This window comes from Podarcis tiliguerta (assembly GCF_965153285.1).
Source record: "Podarcis tiliguerta genome assembly, chromosome: Z".
Lineage (NCBI taxonomy): Eukaryota > Metazoa > Chordata > Lepidosauria > Squamata > Lacertidae > Podarcis > Podarcis tiliguerta.
Genome location: NC_139553.1, coordinates 13,723,705 through 13,742,487, shown reverse-complemented (window position 1 = coordinate 13,742,487; position 18,783 = coordinate 13,723,705). Strand labels below are relative to the sequence as shown.

Sequence of the window (18,783 nt, the reverse complement as noted above, 5' to 3'; positions counted from 1 at the left end):
TGCATCTTTTGCCTCCGACCCACTTGGATTTGTGGAGCATCCAAATGTGTTCAGTCTCTCAAAACAATTCATGCTATGTCTCCATGTTTTGTGTCTCCTGCCAGGGTCTGGCTGAGTATTGCACTCTGATTGACAGTTCTTCCTCCTTCCGGGCATACCGAGCTGCCCTCTCAGAGGTGGAGCCGCCTTGCATACCTTACTTGTGAGTAGCTCACACGGACAAACATTCCCTGGGGTTTCACTGCTGGCTGCAAGGGGAGTCTTGCAATCCATCTGGTCCACCTCACCTGCTGCTCAGTTTGGGAAGTCCAGAGGAAGGTCATCACCAACAAATGGCTGGCCGAATCTCTCACAGCAAATGAGAGACCACTATCCCTCCAGGTCAGGAGCAGAGATCCCATCAGACCGAGTAAGCATGGCCAGGGATCGTAGGTGTTGTAGTTCAGCAACATCTGGAGGGCCAAAGGCTCCGCACGCCTGCTTTAGGTCAACAGTTCCCTTTTAAAACTGCTGTTCCCATCAAGACATTTCTCGTGGTGTTCACCAGGAATCTACCCTCCTGTAACTGAAGCCCTGCCCTCTGGGTTGGACCCAGAGATATTAATAGACCTATGTGGACACATTTGTCATTTCAAACCATAACAGAAGGCCTTCATCTTCCACTTTCACATCTCTTTCTCTCCAGAGGTCTCATACTGCAAGACTTGACCTTTGTCCACTTGGGGAATCCGGACTACATTGATGGCAAAGTCAACTTCTCCAAGCGCTGGCAGCAGTTCAACATCCTGGACAGCATGAGGTGCTTCCAGCAAGTGTAAGTGGTACCCACTGCTCTCTTGCATTGTGAACACCTGAGGACTAGGAGCATGCGATGTGTGACTATAGCAAAGAGCAAGAAACTTGTCTAGACTGGCATTTTATGAAAAGGGTGGGGGGTGGAGAGTTACACTTCACGTCACTGTCCGCTCGATTGAAACCAGAAACTATTAGCCACAACTTTGCTGCTGGTCACCAACAGCCATTTTCAGGCAAAAGCCATGGAGACAGGGAGAGAGGTTGGACAAATCAGACAGCAGGAGAGTTTTTCTTTTGTCTCTTTGCTGGTTGGCTGCAGCCATTTAAGGAAGAAGCCATGGTGGGAGGGGGGAGAGAGAGATCATGGGTTAGAAATGTTCCCATAAGAATCAATGGAAATCATGGACTTGTTATGCAAGCACTTGCCTAACAAACCATTTCCAGGAAATGCATTGTGGCTGGTAAGCAGGACCTGCATGTATATTGGAAGACAAGAAATACCTCTTGATGTGTGAGGGGCGCCACCTTCCCCATGCACCGGGCTGCTTGTCGTGTTGTAGACATTTACGGGATTACGTCTATAGTAGCCTTGTACAGGATATTGCTGGGCAGGCAGAGAACCAACCAGCTTTTTATTTTAGCCTAATCATTTGGAGACATTTACTGCACCCTCAGAAGCAGCCAAGGAAAATAGTGAAGGAGGGGGAATTAGGTGAATCTGTCCAATTTATACAGACCACAGTTTCTCTTAGCACAGGATTTTGGATGCTTGGCTTGCAGAATTTTTATGTTCTGGTTATATCAGTGAGCCTTGCCTTTTGGGGTGGGGAGGCAGTGAACTGAACTTCGCAGTCTTTTGGCTTCCAGCTAGGGGGCAGTCCTGAATAAAGCGGCACTTTCTGTTATAAAACATCTCTCTCTCTCTCTCTCTCTCTCTCTCTCTCTCTCTCTCTCTCTCTCTCTCATTGCTGCAGGCATTACGACATCAAACGGAATGATGACATCATCTCGTTTTTCAATGACTTCAGCGACCACCTGGCGGAGGAGGCCTTGTGGGAACTTTCGCTCAAAATCAAGCCTCGAAACATCACAAGGCGGAAGACAGACAGGGAGGAGAAAACCTAGAGGGGAAGCGAATGAAGGCCATGGGCAAAAGGATCACTGGGCGCCTGCACAGACGGCAGCTATGAGACTTGGACCTGTGACCGGGCCATATCCCCCCACCTCCTCCCCTCCTGGGCCCAGCCCAGGGGTTGAGTTGTCTCAGCGGCAGTTGTGGGCTCCCTTCCCGTCAGGCCGCAGGGGAGAGTCACCAAAGCAGCGCCCTGCTCTCCTTCCTCAGTGCCATAGATGAGCTTTTCTGCCTGAAAAGGGAGCACACAGGAAAAGGGGTCAGGGTTGGTTTGTTTTTTTAGTGCCAGAGTGTTCCCACTTTTGCCAAATCTGAACTTTTTCTTTCTTGCGCTCCTCGCACTGCAACACGACGAGAGAGAAGCGAAGTTGCTGCATCTTGCGTTGAGCCATGTATTGACGTGCCCATGGTCTCGCCCAATGGGCATTTAGCATGTGTGAGGGATGAAAAATGAGTTGCCATCAAGGTCATAACCGAGGAGAACCATTTTTCACAATACTTCCGCACCCACAGACACTGGGAGGAAAAGGAAAAAAGAGTGAAGTAACATTCTACCCTTGCAAAGTCTTACATGTTTACAGGGATATTTAATCAATCAAATGGCCCCCATCACCAATGTAGAAAAGGAACAAGATGGGCAGCTGCCCTCTGGACAGTATGTCCACCACTTTCACCGCCTCCCCAAACTCACCTGGATCTTCTCCAAATTCACCTGGATCTTCCACAAACTCACCTGGATCTTCTGGATCTTCTCCAAACTCACCTAGATCTTCTCCAAACTCACCTGGATCTTCTCCAAGATTCACCTGGATCTTCTCCAAATTCATCTGGATCTTCCCCAAACTCATCTGGATCTTCTCCAAATTCACCTAGATCTTCTCCAAACTCACCTGGATCTTCCCCAAACTCATCTGGGTCTTCTCCAAATTCACCTGGATCTTCTCCAAATTCACCTGGATCTTCCCCAAACTCACCTGAATATTCTCCAAATTCACCTGGGTCTTCTCCAAATTCACCTGGATCTTCCCCAAACTCACCTGAATATTCTCCAAATTCACCTGGGTCTTCTCCAAATTCACCTGGATCTTCCCCAAACTCACCTGGATCTTCTAGATCTTCTCCAAATTCACCTGGATCTTCCACAAACTCACCTGGATCTTCTAGATCTTCTCCAAACTCACCTAGATCTTCCCCAAACTCACCTGGATCTTCTCCAAATTCACCTAGATCTTCTCCAAATTCACCTGGATCTTCTCCAAATTCACCTAGATCGTCTCTAAATTCACCCGGATCTTCTCCAAATTCACCTAGATCTTCTCCAAACTCACCTGGATCTTCCCCAAATTCACCTGGAATCTCTTTACTCTTATTTGACTCAGGAAATCTGGAATTGTTGAGGTTCTGTGACATCCACCCCCTTGTACTCGCTATGGGGGCCCTTATTGTAGAGATGGTACTAGCTGTTAATGCAGTAAACATGTAGAAAATGAGACCTTCTGTAAATACGAACCTCTAGGCAACATCATCAGTTTCCTTTCCTTTTTCTTTGGATGCATGACTGAGTGGCCCGTGGGGTTTTTAAGAAGAAACTTCAAAGTGCTAAGCAACGCATAAAGGAAAACAAAGCAAACAAAATACTTGGCTGTCTGGAAGCACCAGGCTGAGATGGGGGTGGTGTCTAAAACCAAAGTGAGAACTTAGGGTGGGAGGGCACATCTATGAGGAGCTGTTGCACCATCCAGTTGGGGCAAAACAGTTGAAAAGCTGCCTCAAATTAAGTAGGTTGGAGAGACCTGCATCAGAACACTCTTTTGCATCTTCCATTTATTTCATTGATGCTTCTGCAGAAGAACTTCCCAATGGATTTTCTCATCCCCAAATGAGTCATATCTGTCCATCTCATTCTGCTAACCCACTGTGGCACCTGAAATCAACCACCTCAGGCCAGCGTCTTCACCTTACATAAAACAGCTTCCAGGTCACACTGGGTTCTTGGTCTGAGCAACAAGCAACCATCTCCTTGGCTACAGGTCACCTTCACAGGAGCTGCGGCTGATATGGGGGCCAGCTCAGAGATAATGATCCTGGTTTAAGAAAACTTTACTGGCCCGGCAATGAGTGTTGTGCCCACTTGCTCACTCCTGTGCCTTTGACCCTTCCATCATGGTTATTTTAGACCAGAGTTTCTTGTTGCAGCTGGAATATTATGTGGCCAGGATTTAATCCTGGTTTTTTACATCAAATTTGGAGCCCAAGGATTAAACCACAACATTTTAGAGTCAACAGGAAGCTTTGGGTTTTGAAGCAGGCATGGGGAACTTTGGGGTCTCCTGATGTTGCTGAAGACAGTTCTCATCAGCTCCAGCAAGCGTGGCCAGGGAGGAGGGGAACTGTAGTTCAGCAACATCTACAGGGCCAAAAATTCCCCAAGCCTAGTTTAAAGAAACCACGATGAACTGCTGGTTTAGCAAATTAGGATTGTTAAATCCAAACCAGCTCACGTTCTCTCTTTTTTAATATAATATAAGGGGGCCTAAACAGAGCAGTTTTTTATTTCTTGATGCCAAATAATCTTGAAAGCAATTTGTTGAAAGTTGGGCTCAAGACGTGGACTCCTGACTTGCCTGCCCAGGATTTGGGAATGATTTTTGCTTTTCAGTTTGTTAACTGTAGCCAATGGCTTTGATATCTATTGAGGTAGAGGCTTCTTTCTCTTTCCTTGTCCTGTGAATAAAATTGGGAGGAGGAAATCCACTGGGCAAAATCAGACTACTCACCTGGCCCAGAATCTTCCAGTGTAATACTGTGCAGCTCATCTTACTTTATTTTGTTTTATTAATTTAAAGGGTGTTTTGCAGCAGGCAATATGTTGCCATTTATACCCTTGTGTGTGTCTTTCATTTCAACTTGCCACAGATGGGCATGCGTGGGTGAACCTCCTCTGCAAGTTGCCAGTGACATCAGGAGGTCTGGGGTTGGAGTGAGAAGAGTTTGGTGAAGGACTCCCCCCCTGAGAAAATATTGGATGTTTTGTATTTGCCCTCAGTCTTGCAGCTAAGGTGGACCTAAAAAGGTCCTTACATTTCTACCGCCTTTGGAGGGGTTCTGGCCCTCACCAGAACCTGCAGTTTTCATACCCTGGCAGCTTCAGAATGATACTATTAGTCACCTAATTGCACTTCACATTGGGGAGCGAAGGGTTAGCCCCTGTGTCTTGGTTCATGAGTAAGTGGATAGAGCCAGGGACGCCCCACCAGATGTAGTCTGGCTCGCTAGAGGTTGTCAGTCCACAATTCCCATCCGCCCCTGTAGCCGGCTTGGGGTTACATGGTGGTGGTGGGTAATGGGAGTTGTAGACCACAGGCTTCCAGACTTTCCTCTAACCCTTGCTCCATTCAGAATTGGGTGGGCGGGTGGACAGGTGAGAGTTTTAAATGATTGTTAACTCTAGGGATTGGAGCTTTTTAAAGAAAAATATGTGCTGGAATTTGAACCCATAAAAAATGCATTTACAGTAGTGCCCCGCAAGACGAATGCCTCGGAAGACGAAAAACTTGCAAGACGAAAGAGTTTTCCGTTTTCTGAATTGCTTCGCAAGACGGATTTCCCTATGAGCTTGCTTCGCAAGACGAAACATCTTGCGCCTTTTTTAAAAAAAACAACCGCCAATGCATTCCTACGGGAAACCGTCAATACACATTGGTGCTTCGCAAGACGGAAAAACTCGTAGAACGAAAAAACTCGCAGAACTAATTAATTTCGTCTTGTGGGGCACCACTGTACTGCAAAAAAATACCCAGCTTGAGAATCCGACTGTTGGTTTGTGTTAATTTCAGCACTATTTACTGTGGTGCTCTCACAGTCATTCCCTTGGCAGGGATGGGGTTTTAGTTAAATTGGGGTGGGGGCAAAGGCATTGGGGGCAAAGGGAGGAAGAGGTGGGGGGGGGTTTCCAGTTCAAGTTGTGACTCTGTGCTTCAAAAAAGATGAGGCATTCCTTGCATTTTCAAGCTTGCTGAAAAATTTCCTTGACTTTGCTGTTCTGCCAACCAGCCTCCCTCGGTCTGATGGTGTATATTTATGGTTTACCCCACCCACCCTGAATCCTGATTGTAAAAATGTCCAAACCTGTTACTTTTTTATATATTAAAGAGAAAGGGGCGAGGGAGACACTCAAACAAGTGACAATAAATGTGGTTAAAGAACCCAGCCTTGAATATCATCCTATTTTACAGTGCATGCCTTGGTCAGCCAAGATTAAAGTGACAATCAAATCCAGTTTCTCCCATTGGTCTGGTTTCCTGCTTGTCTACCATGTCTCTCTTCCTGGTTCCTGTTGGTTGGCCTGTTTGGGCCATTCGCCTGGTGGGAGATGGGGGGGAAGGTGGGGCGATTCACAGTGGGAAATCCCACACCAGAGAACCAGGTGGTAGGCGAATTGCCATGGCCAGCTTCAGAATCAATATGTCCCTGAGTAAAGTTTCAGGGCTGTAGCTCACTGGTGTAAGCATCTGCTTTGCAAGCAGAAGGTCCTAAATTCAATCCCCAACAGCTTCAAACAGGACTGGGATAAGTCCCCCTCCCTAAAACCCCAGAGAGCCACTGCCAGTCAGTGTAGACTATATTGCTCTGGGTGGACCAATAGTTTGCTTCAGGATAAGGCCAGCTTTCCAGGTCCCTACTTAAAACCAGCTCTTCAGGACCACAGGGACTAGAATATTACAGTGGTGCCCCGCAAGACGAATGCCTCGCAAGACGGAAAACCCGCTAGACGAAAGGGTTTTCCGTTTTTCAATGCGCTTCGCAGGACGAATTTGCTATGGGCTTGCTTCGCAAGACGAAAATGTCTTGCGATTCTTGAGATTTTTTTCCGCTCCCCACCCCCTTTTTCTAAGGCGCTAAGCTGCTAATAGCCTTTTAGCAGCTAATCCGCTAATCCCTTAAGCCTCTAATAGCGCTAATCCGCTAAACCGCTAATAGGGTTGCTTTGCAAGACGAAAAAACCGCTAGACGAAGAGACTCGTGGAACGGATTCTTTTCGTCTTGCGAGGCACCACTGTACTTCATCTTTGGAAGCAGACCACAGCTAAGTGGCATTGTGCATGTTTTTCATGCAGAAGGTCCCAGGTCCAACCTCTGGCATCTCCAGGAAGGAATGGAAGAGACCCCCTGCCTGAAAGCCTCTCCCAGATATTGTAGACAGTACTGAGCTGGATGGTCCAACAGTCTGATTTAGGTTCCTAAAGTTTCTTCCGGTCTGAGCCATCTTTAGGCATATGCATGGCGGTGACAGCAACACTGCCCCCCAATGATGTCCGGGAGCTGATTTTTTAATTTCCCACAGTGCCCAAGGGCACCCAGTATAGTGCTACTCTGTGGCATTCTGCAGTATTTAAATGGTGACTCACAGAACAGATGGGCCAGAGGCTGGTGGGCCCTCTTGAGGTCTTGCAGCCCTACCTGGAGATGCTGGGGGTAGATGCTGGGACTTTCTGCTTGCAAGGCAGGTGCTCTACCAGGGAGCTACGGTTCTTCAAAGAAGGTCATCCCATGTTGGGACCACACACGCTTCATGTGGAAGCCATTCCCTTTGTGGAGGCAAAAATGTGCCCAGACATTTGTATCAAAAACAGAGCTACCTTTCTGTTTTGCCAAAGGATCTTGACACAAGAATACCAGACCCTGCTTTACACAAGGATACAAATGGCAGAAGCCCTCCTTTCAGCTTCAGAAAGCCCCAGGGATGTATTGTACTTTTCTGTGTATAAGACTAGTTTATTTCTTATACATGGATAGTACATAGGGTAGACATTTGATTGGTTGCTGCCGTGGCTTTCAACAGCTATTGGATGTGTTATTGGTTGCGTCAATGGCTGGTGTTGATTGGCTGTTGCTGCGGCAATTGGGCGGGCGATAGGCCGCTTCTGACAAGAGGCGGAGTTTTGGACACGTGCGGTTGAGCGATTTTCAGCAATCCCCCCTTTAGAAAGCTCAACAACCCTGGGTAAACCCCCCCCCCAAAAAAAAAAGCTCAACGACTCTGTGCCATCTCCCCCCCATTTTCTTAAATTTGAGCCCGCAAAAATAGTCTTATACATGGGGGCGTCTTATAGGCGGAAAATTATGGTACAGTGGTACCTCAGGTTAAGTACTTAATTCGTTCCGGAGGTCTGTACTTGACCTGAAACTGTTCTTAACCTGAAGCACCACTTTAGCTAATGGAGCCTCATGCTGCCGCCGCTCCGCCGGAGCATGATTTCTGTTTTCATCCTGAAGCAAAGTTCTTAACCCGAGGTAATATTTCTGGGTTAGCGGAGTCTGTAACCTGAAGCGTATGTAACCTGAGGTACCACTGTATATCTCTGTCTGGCCAGGCTATGCAGCACATGTCAGCAGTTTAGAACTGCAGCAAAGCTCCCCTTTCTGTAGGTTACCTTCCTCTGACATGGGGGGTCCCATGATCTAGGCCAGAGGTCAGCAAACTTTTTCAGCAGGGGGGCGGTCCACTGTCCCGCAGACCTTGTTGGGGGCCGGACTATATTTTGAAAATAAAAATAAAAATGAATTCCTATGCCCCACAAATAACCCAGAGATGCATTTTAAATAAAAGGACACATTCTACTCATGTAAAAACAGACTGATTCCTGGACCGTCTGCAGGCCTGGTTTAGAAGGCATATGGACCGGATCCGGCCCCCGGGCCTTAGTTTACCTACCCATGATCTAGGCCAGCAAAGCAATCAACCCACAGCTGGGCCATCTCCAAGAACAGAAGCTTTCCTGCAAGCAATGAAGTCAACAGGAGTCGGCATTAGACGAAGGGTGAATTGCGCAAGGCCACCTACACCACCTCAATTGCAATTCTTCTGCATTTCCACCACATTCCACCCCATGGCTTTACGCTATCTTCCCTTCATATTGCTAATTGCTCTGCTCTCTCAGCCCCCCAATAACAGCTTGCACTTTGGAATACGACTGTTTCCAGTTCTCTGTCACATCAGTCTTCGGTTCTAGAAAGGAACTCGCTGCTCATGCACAGAAGAGCTTATCAGGTTGCTTCCATCAATTGCTTGTTTCCCTTTTCCATGACCTGCTTGCATTAAAAAAAACCCAAAATTGGTTATATGCAATATGGGGAACATAATACACACAAGATAAAGGACTGTATGACACAGGTAGTGTGTTATGCGTCCTATAAGCAGGTCGAGAATCCTGTTATTCCTGCACCTTACTTAAGCTGTACGCAGATGAATTGGGCAAGTGGTGTTAGTTATTACCACCCAGTAAGTACCTCCGGCTGATCATCTCATCAGGTTGGTTGAGTTGATTGGGATAAACAACCCATACCTTCTGCCCTGGTGTTACCTCACAGTCTGTGGATCCGAAAACTTTACTCCTTCTGTTGGTAGCAGGCGCACTGACTTCGGCCCCACACTGTGGGTACTCTGCATGCACCACACCATCATGTTGGTGTGACGTCACATTGCCACATCATGATGCGCAGTGCACAAGCATGCTCCAGCACTGCAATAGCAACTGGGACAGGGCCTCTGCTGTGGAGCCTCTATTGAGGCCCACTGCAGAACCACGCCAGAACCACGTCCATGGCTGCAGCAGGCCTCAACAGAGGCCCCACAATGGAGGCACAGGCTTCAGCGCCAGAGGTCAGGCGGCAGGTGGCAGCAGCAGCAAAGGCTGAGCACTCACAGCAACATTTTTGTGGGTACACAAGCCCATGGGGCCCCTGGAGTTGGCACCAGGGGTTGGTGGGCAGCCCTGGCTCTGCTACCTGTTGGATGGCTGGTGTGTCCAGTTTTTCACAAATCAGCTGGGCTATGCACTGGCCACCCAGAAGCACCACATCCTCTGCACTGATATTATATAGCAGCACCTTTCCTTCCCCTTGCAATCTGCCCATAGGTGCCACGCGGAACTAAGTTCCCTTCACCTAGGCTCTAGGGTACTGGCACTCTGGCCAGGACCACTTCCTCCTCTGGTGCTCTAAGACCCTGCACTACTGGGTGTTGCCTGGAGGCGCAGCTTGCCATTTGGCTGAGCCTTCCACATCTTAAGTTGTTTCACAGGTGCAGGCGCTTCCAGTCCTATCATAATGGTGCAAGGGCATTGGTCCAGCGCTCAGTGGACGGTTACTCCATTCCAATTCTGCTTGCTCTGCCACTGCTGCCCCAGCTTCAGAATTTGGTTTGGGGTTTGCTGTTTTACTTTCCACTGCCAAGTCCTATTCAGATATTCAGTTAACCCTGAAGCTGCTGGAGGACGAGGGATGATTTTCGATGTTACAAATGGTTTTTAATTTATTTTATTTTATTTTTAATAGCATTTCTGCCACTCCTGGTCTCCTTTTGAAAGGAACTGTGGGATAGAAATTTAATAAACAATTTGCATAAGCTAAAATGAATTGTTAGTCTATTAGATGTCACAAGTCTAAATGGCATACATTTAAAGCACATAATTTCCCCCAAATAATCCTGGAAATTGTAGATAATCCCTTGACAGTACTACTATTCCCAAAACCCATAACAAACTGCAGTACCCAGGATTCTTGGTGGTGGTAGTGAATAATGCACTGTGGTGCTGCGCAATGAACTAAATTTGGTTGATTATAGTTGCTCGGATTTCCAGGTATTTAACTTTTTTTTTATTATCCTGTGCTGCAGCACTTTATTGCGCTTCCTTACCAGCTTCAGCCCCGCCTCCTAACCCGAAATCCCCGCCCCCGGCTCCCCCGCCCCGCCCCTTGTCACTACCGCCTTAGTGCGCAACCGACTTTGCGCAAGCTCTCCGGAGGAGGCTAAAGAACTTCGTTTCCCAGCGTGCCCCGCGGCCCGCCCGCGAGCCGACGGAGCGCTCCTTGCCGCGCTGTGGTTGCTGGGAGATGGAGTCTGTGCGTCCTGGGGCAGTGGCAGCTGCGGCATCTGAAACTGGGCCGGCCCTTTCTGCAATGCCCAAGCCATGGCCACTACGGGCAGCAATGGCATCGGGTGCAGCGGTAGTAGTAACAGTAGCAGCAGCAGCCTGCCGGGCGCCGGGGAGGCGGAGCGGCCGCACCCGCGTCCTTTCCTGATCGGGGTGAGCGGAGGCACCGCCAGCGGCAAGGTAGGTAAGCGGAGGCTCCCTGGCTACGTGGGCCGCCGCGCCCCTGCCAGAGTGCAAAATAAAAATGCAACAACAACAACAACGAAATAATGATATTGCAAGCAAAGCAACAGAATGTGAATTAATTCTCCTGATTGCATTGCATTGCACTGCGGACCAGTTAAAACCTGCGCGCGATTCTTGCAAAAGCTTCAAATCCCTGAGAATTTTCCCTATATCTCTCCTGACACCTTTAAACGTCCCGGATGATGATGGTGATGCTCATATTGCATTTATTCTTACATTTGTATCTCATCTTTCCTCCAAGGGGGTCACGTGTATTCTCCCCCCCCCCGCCCCATTTTATCCTCACAACAACCCCGTGAGGTTGGTTAGGCTGAGACACTTACGGAACTGGCTCAAGGTCACTCGGTGGGCTTCGTGGCTGGAGTAGGGAAGTTTTGAGCCTTGATCTCTCCCAGGGCCTAGTCTGACACTTTTTAGTGCCTACTCCACAGTGTTTTTTTGCCTGTGATTCCCGCTCCACCATCCAGGGGCAGATGATGATCCATTATCATCATCACCAAACCTTTTATTGGCATCACATACAAACATCCAAAACAAATCAATACAGAATTACCACTTCCCCAGTGGCGCAAAACATTTGCTAAAAGAAAGGAGGCAGAGCAGTGTATCCTCACATCTCTAGGTCTCCAGGGAGAGATGATCTATTATGAAACTATTGAAACTAAATCTTCAGAGGGGGCGCAGAAGTGAGTTTAGTCCACATAGCTTACATTTTTTTCTTCAAAAAGGACACCCCAAATTTTCCCTATTTTTCATTTCCTCCCCCCATAACTAGAAAACAATAAGGCATAGGATTTTTTAATTATTATTCACACCAGTGGCTTTGACAGGCAAGATAATCCAGTACAGCAATTTTAATCAAAATGTGAGGTGCAATAGTTACAATTTCTTTGAAAATTGTTGTGATCTGTTGTGGAACAACCCACAGAAGAGGATAAGAATGGTTACCCAGACCTCATTGCTGGTTGGGAAGGGCACACCATAATAGTTCAAGCTTCAAGGCCCCAAAATGTAGGTCCACCACTGCTCTCCTCCCAAAAAATCCCCCCAAGTCCCTCATTACTTTGTATGATAAAGCAGGCACTGTAAGGTTTCTAGTTTCTAGGGTCTTCTCCTTCTGTTCAGTTTAAATTTATGGTTACATCTGCCTCTTCCTTCGTGGACTATAGTGCTACGTTCATTGTTTTAGGTATGTTAGGCTGAGAAATGTCGGCCACGTGCGTAGGTGGGTTTGTTTTTCTGATGTGTTCCAAAATTCTCCTCCTCCTGGGCAGTCGACAGTGTGCGAGAAAATCATGGAGTTGGTGGGGCAAAATGAAGTGGATCACCGTCAGCGGAAAGTCGTTATCCTCAGCCAGGATCGGTTCTATAAAGTGCTTACGACGGAGCAGAAGGCAAAAGCCCTGAAGGGACAGTACAACTTTGATCACCCAGGTATACCCAGTGGGGCAGCCGGGTAATTTTTACACTTAGCAGTCCTATGGATGGGAAAGAGGGTCTCCCTCAGAGTGGATGTCTGCTCCCCAAATTTTATGCTTATGGCATCCAGCAGCAGTCTCACTTTGTGTTTTCCAGCCTGTGATCTGGAGAATCCTGGGAACAAATATTGTCTACATTTTTAAAAATTAAACCCAGCATTCATTTACAGTGGTACCTCGGGTTACATACACTTCAGGTTACATACGCTTCAGTTTACAGACTCCGCTAACCCAGAAATATTACCTCGGGTTAAGAACTTTGCTTCAGGATGAGAACAGAAATTGTGCTCCAACGGCGCAGCAGCAGCAGCAGGAGGCCCCATTAGCTAAAGTGGTGCTTCAGGTTAAGAACAGTTTCAGGTTAAGAACAGACCTCCGGAATGAATTAAGTACTTACCCCGAGGTACCACTGTATTTTTTTTTAAAAAAAAACACCTTGCCTTTGAAGATGCTGTCCATAGATAGCTTTATGTTGCAGCCAGCTAAGCCCTGTTCAGAGTAGACCCACTGAAATTTAAGCACCTAAGTCAAGGCCATCCATTCCAGTGGTTCTACTCTGAGCAGGGCTAGCACTGCACAGAACCATCTGCTTTTGCCCCCTTGTACAGGTGAAATTGCCTCCACATCCCACCTGTCAAACAGGTAATAAAAGCCCTATTTGTTAGTTGCTGCTGTGATACGGGACCAGTAATTCACATCGCCTGCATGGGTCCTCAGTACACAAGATCAGGCTGCGTGGAAGCAGCTTTTGTACCACCGTCATAGTGCCTGACTTGCAGTGCATCTTAAATCTGAAACTGCCTCTGCTGCTGATCCAGTTTCGTTTGCCCACCCTTATTTTTTTGCATTGCACAGATGCTTTTGACAATGAATTAATGCAAATGACGTTGAAGAATATTGTGGATGGCCAAACGGTTGAGGTTCCAACGTACGATTTTGTGACCCATTCCAGGTCAGTATGCATTTCCTGTTTTTGGGGGCAAAATGTGGTCTTAGAATTGTAGAGTTGGAAAGGACCCCAAGGGTCATCTTGCCCAACCCTCTACAATTGCAGGGATCGCAGCTAAAGAATCCCTGAAAGATGACCACGTCCTGACGTAGCTTGTTCCCCTGGCGAACAGCTCTTACCATCAGAAAGATCTTTCTAAGGTCATTTGAATTCATTGGTTTGGGTCCTACCCTCTGGAGCGGCAGAAAACAAGCTTGCTCCCTCTTCCATGTGACAGCCCTTCAGTTCTTTGAATATGGCTATCCTATCACCTGTCGGTCTCCTGTTCTCCAGGCTAAACATCCCCAGCCCCCTCAAGCATTCTAAAGTGCTGAAACGGGAAGCATGGCATTCCAGATGTTCTCCCTGGGCATTTGGAACAGTCACACTGGGACCTTTCTTAACCACATCTTGCCATTCCGTGTCATGTCCACTGCAGGCTGCCTGAGACGACTATGGTCTACCCTGCAGATGTGGTGCTTTTTGAGGGAATTCTGGTATTCTATACTCAAGATATCCGCGACATGTTTCATCTCCGTCTTTTCGTTGATACGGACTCAGATGTCAGGCTCTCCCGGAGAGGTAACCCCTGGTTTCTTGGAATTTATTTAAACACTTTTACCACAGGGGTCAGAAACTTCCTTAGATGTTGCCTCCACTATCCCATAAACCATTGGCCATGCTGTCTGGGGCTGATGGGAGCTGGAGTCCAGCAACATCTGGAGGATCACAGATTCCCCAGCCCTGATAAAAAAAAGATCTCTTTTCTCATTAGGAAATGCTTCTTCAGAGGTAAAGGTAAAAGGTAAAGGACCCCTAGAAGGTTAAGTCCAGTCAAAGGCGACTATGGGGTTGTGGTGCTCATCTCACTTTCAGGCTGAGGGAACCGGCGTTTTCCCACAGACAGCTTTCTGGGTCGTGTGGCCAGCAGGACTAAACCGCTTCTGGTGCCACGGAACACCGTAATGGAAACCAGAGCGCACGGAAATGCCGTTTACCATCCCACCGCAGTGGTGCCTATTTATCTACTCGCACTGGTGTGCTTTCAAACTGCTAGGTAGGCAGGAGCTGGGACAGAGCAACGGAAGCTCATCCCGTTGTGGAGATTCGAACCACCAACCTTCTGATTGGCAAGCCCAAGAAACTCAGTGATTTAGACCACAGCACCACCCGCATCCCTATGCTTCTAAACAGAGCCATTGAAGAGGAATGCTGCTACTTCAGTCAGGGATGGGGGAACCTAAGGCCTTTTGGATGTTGCTGGACTTCCAACTCCCGGCATCCCTGATCCTTGGCCATGTTGGCTGAGACTGATGGGAGTTGGAGTCCCACAACATCCAGAGGGCTGCAGGTTCCTCATCCCTTGGGTATACAGGAAGCAATGTTCTAAATATGCTAGGGAGAAATAGAATGGAGACCATGGAAGTAGAACCTAGACATTGTGACTCGTAACCACTGATAGCCTCTCCTCCACAAATTTGAAGCCATCTAAGGGGGAGGACATCACTACATCTTCCCCAGCCTCCAGATGTTCTGGACTAAGAACATAAGGAGAACCCTTCTGGGTCAGGTCATTCGTTCATCTAGTCCAGCATCCTGTAATGGTCAACCAGAAGCCGCAATGGGAAGCCCACAAGAAGGACCTGAGACCAACAGCACTTGTGATTCCCAGCAACTGGTATGCCAAGGCATATATTGTCACCAACATTGGAACACAGAACATAGACGTTGTGGCTTATAGCCATCAATAGCCTTATTATTCCCCATGAATTGGTCCAGTCCTCTTTTGAAGCATTCTACGTTGCTGGCCATCACCACATCTTGTGGACTTGAACTGTGGTTGTAATTCTGTGCTGCTTGAAGAAAGACTTTCTTTTGTCTCTTTAAACTGCCCTGTTTGGTTCCTCCGGCTGTAGTTCTCCGGGATATGAAGCGGGGAAGGGACCTGGAGCAGATCCTGACCCAGTACACAACGTTTGTCAAGCCTGCCTTCGAAGAGTTCTGTTTGCCGGTACCAGAATCTTTTATCCCCCCTCCTCCCTCTCAAGCCCATTTTGGAAGCATGGAAGGCTGGTGGAGGAGCATTTCCTCCTCGCAGTATCTCTCTGGCTGTCTCAAGAGAGGCTTCAGAGAGATTGGCTTGGAATCAAACCTATGGTTTCCTCCCCCTCCCCTTCATGTTAGGAATATAGGAAGTGGCCTTAAACCAGGTCAGACTGTTAGGTCATCTAGCTCAGTAGTTTCTATTCTGACAGCAGCTTTCCTGAGTCTCAAGCAGAGAGGAGGTATTTTCCCCATCAGCTGCTCCTTGGTTATTTATTTTAGCTGGAGATGCTGATCTGGGGCTTTCTGTGTCCTAAATTGTGTTATTCCACTGAGCTTAATTGTGTGGTTCCCCACTTTCTTCTGGGACAAAGCCTCACCTGGGAATGGAACCCAGAGGGACTTCTTGCATCCCAGAAATTGTGCCTCTTTGACAGCCTTCCCCAAACACTGGTGCTATCCAGATGTTCTGAACTACAGCTCCCATCCCTCCCTGGTTGTTGGCTGTGGTGGCTGGGGCTGGTGGGGTGTGTTCTCCAAAGTAGCTTGTGAAAAGTCAGCCCTGGGAAACTGTAAGCCTTGCAGACATAGCAGACCTTCAGAACACTCCCCCAGGCTACATCTCTCAAAGCCCTTGCTGCAAAGCATGTATTTCCCTGGCTGGAATGCTTCCTTGAACTCCACTGATGCCTCTCACTTGTCTGGGTGCTGGAGTTGAGTGCATCAGTGTTTGTATAGTAGGCTAGTTTCTACAAAGGTAAAATTTATAGGTTGCCCCATCTGCTTTTGCCTCCAGTCCCACCCATCACTGGAATGTGGCTCTTGGAGGGTTGCCCAGAAGGGAACAGTAATCTGATCTGAGGAAGATTCCTCTGTCATAAATGACACCAGTAACAAGAGGAAGCATCTTCACAAAGTCCACATGGACTTAGCCTCCTTGCTCCCTTTCTGCCCTAAAGGCAGAGGTCAGGTGTCTCCAGAGCAGCCTTCCCTCACTTGGAACTCTCTAGATGTGGTTGGGACTCTAGCTCTCATCAGACTGAGCCAGAATGGGCACGCTCAGGGATGCTGGGAGTTGAAGTCCACCAATGTCTAGAGGGCACTAGAGGCAGCTCTGCTGGTTTGTTCATAGACTCACAGTTGTTGTATTTCTTATCTCCAGACCAAGAAATACGCTGATGTGATTATCCCTCGAGGAGTGGACAACATGGGTAAGAGGCATTTTTGCCGTTCTAGGCTCCTGAAGGCTCATTTTGTATATTCATTTCAGGCAAAGAAGATGCACAGACTTTTGAAATGATGGTTATTAGCTGGAATTTTCCACCACCTGCCCCTCGATTCCTTTGTAATAATTAGCAATAATGTAGATGCCAGACCCTGTGCTTAGTTTGCCACTGACCTCTTGCCCCTTCCCATAATTAATTCCTCCACTCACCTCTTGCCTTTCTTCCGGCAGTTGCTATAAACCTCATTGTGCAGCATATTCAGGACATTCTTAATGGTGACCTCTGCAAGTGGCAGCGTGGGACGATGAACGGGCATGGACGCTCCTCCAAGAGGCCCTTCCCTGAGCAAGTAGACAGCAGCCCACTGCTGGCTCCCGGCAAACGCTCCCACTTGGAGTCCAGCAGCCGCCCCCACTAAGGCGGCCGGAAGCCCCTCCCACACCAGCTGGACTTTTGACCGGTTCCAAGGTTCCCTTTGGATGCCCTTCACTGCTCCATATTCTCTTCCAAGAGGTGACGAATCTGTGGTTTTAAACTGCCTTCTGTTTTTAGTTTCGCTCCTTTCAGATAGTACCTAAATCTGCCCCAGAAGTTAAAAAGAAAAGTGCTCCTTTTTTTGGTGTTCTCTCTAGTCTTTGCCTGCCATGGTTTTTAATTTTCTAGGAAAGAAAATGGGTCTGCTACAGGCAAGCAAATTGTCTTTGTGCTTAAATTATTCCCTATTTCTCTCCCCCCAATATAATTTGACACAGGAGTGATGGCCAGAAGGCTGCTTTTCAAAGTCAATTTTATCTCCCCGCAAATTCATTTCATTACAGCAAGACTTTTGCATAATATTTTGAGATAGGAAAGGGCCATGTGGAATGGTGTGCAATTTCTCTTCTGCCGCGTTTTGTCTCTCTGCTAAGGGAAAGAAGAAAAGGGTGGCAATTAGCTTTAAAAGCCAGAATCATTTTAGTACAAAAATATCCAGCATCACCATCATCTTCTGGCAACCATGGGGGTAGCCTACCCCCTTCTATCTCTCAATTATATGGTGCTTTCTCAAGGACCGGGATGGGGGTGATAACTTTGGTGTTTTAATGCACTCCACTAGGTAACGATGGGATAGACTTAGGAGGATGTGTGTTTTTAAATATAAAGCAGCTGCTTTTTCACAGACTGCATCTAGCTAACATAAGGAGAACTGACTGAGCAGTTCTGCGCTCTCTATATAGCAAGACAAGGGGCAACCACTGAGATCAGTTGTGGGCAATGGCAGAATCCATCTCTTTATGGCTTCCAGTTGACTTGTAGTTTTAACGAGTGGTAGATTCTTCTTTGATCAGTAATCACCACTAAGTAAACAGTGTTTGCCTCATCTAAAATGTTTTTCTATTAAAATGCATTTGTGCTGCTATCGCTGCCACTACCAGGTGGCATTTTTCAAAGTTCAGAGATCTTGTTTTGACGTTGGAAAATACCTGGTCAGTGGTTTTTATAGAGTCATTTTAACCCCCAGGCAAGTGATAAAAGTGAGGCCTTGCCAGCTCTACATTTTCTAAAAGCAAGGCTTGACTTAGTTAGTTGGTTTGTTTTGGCTTTGTTAATAAATAAAAAAACATGGAAAAATGGCACATGACTGAGTTGTTTTTCCTTCCTCCATTGTGTGTGTGTGTGTGTGTGTGTGTGTATGAAACTCCATAATATGATCAAAAGGAATATGGTCAATGCAAATCCTACCTTGGCTTCAAGTACGCTAATCATACAGTAGTTGTCAGGATTTGTTCAACAGGAACCATCCAGGTTTATGGAGGCTCTGTTCAGCTGAGCTAGGAGACAGTGAACTGTCCAGCATGGTGTGGTGGTTAAAGACCTAGGAAACCAGGGTTTGAATTCCTGCTCAGCCATGAAGCTCACTGGGTGACCTTAGGCCAGTCACTGCAAGGAGGGAAGACCC

At 47.5% G+C, this 18,783-nt stretch overlaps 4 protein-coding genes across 24 annotated transcripts in view; 2 read left to right on the top strand and 2 right to left on the bottom strand.

The window, feature by feature from the left end:
- RAPGEF1 (Rap guanine nucleotide exchange factor 1) overlaps positions 1 to 2,465 on the top strand; it is a 107,320-nt gene extending 104,855 nt beyond the window's left edge. For all 19 annotated transcript variants that reach the window (XR_014507195.1, XR_014507196.1, XR_014507197.1 and 16 more), the window contains 3 exons: positions 105 to 202; positions 686 to 814; positions 1,770 to 2,465. Coding sequence is in view for 16 of the 19 variants with exons in the window: in XM_083423442.1 (XP_083279568.1) it covers positions 105 to 202; positions 686 to 814; positions 1,770 to 1,920 (378 nt within the window). In the remaining 3 variants the exon portion in view is untranslated. The remainder of the gene's footprint in view (positions 1 to 104; positions 203 to 685; positions 815 to 1,769) is intronic.
- The window catches only part of LOC310669594 (uncharacterized protein), a 570,356-nt gene that overhangs the window by 115,636 nt on the left and 435,937 nt on the right, over positions 1 to 18,783 (bottom strand). The gene's annotated exons all lie outside the window — the stretch shown is intronic.
- Positions 1,929 to 5,434, bottom strand: LOC310669640 (uncharacterized protein; the record flags this gene model as incomplete). 3 transcript variants are annotated; one of them, XM_083424069.1, is made up of 3 exons in its annotated part: positions 3,130 to 5,434; positions 2,734 to 3,027; positions 1,929 to 2,660 (listed from the first exon to the last, which is right to left on the bottom strand). In XM_083424069.1, exons 1-3 carry the CDS (start codon positions 3,404 to 3,406, stop codon positions 2,515 to 2,517), a joined length of 717 nt encoding a protein of 238 aa, XP_083280195.1. In that variant the 5' UTR covers positions 3,407 to 5,434. The 3 variants fall into 3 exon arrangements, with proteins under 3 accessions (XP_083280195.1, XP_083280194.1, XP_083280196.1); XM_083424068.1 differs by having other exon boundaries at positions 1,930 to 2,660; positions 2,734 to 3,045; positions 3,109 to 5,434; XM_083424070.1 differs by having other exon boundaries at positions 2,515 to 2,660; positions 2,734 to 2,964.
- On the top strand, positions 10,814 to 18,457 carry UCK1 (uridine-cytidine kinase 1). The gene is made up of 7 exons (XM_083424007.1): positions 10,814 to 11,043; positions 12,384 to 12,543; positions 13,443 to 13,539; positions 14,015 to 14,157; positions 15,492 to 15,586; positions 16,781 to 16,829; positions 17,075 to 18,457. The coding sequence occupies exons 1-7, from the start codon at positions 10,900 to 10,902 to the stop codon at positions 17,260 to 17,262; spliced, it is 876 nt and encodes a 291-aa protein (XP_083280133.1). The 5' UTR covers positions 10,814 to 10,899; the 3' UTR covers positions 17,263 to 18,457.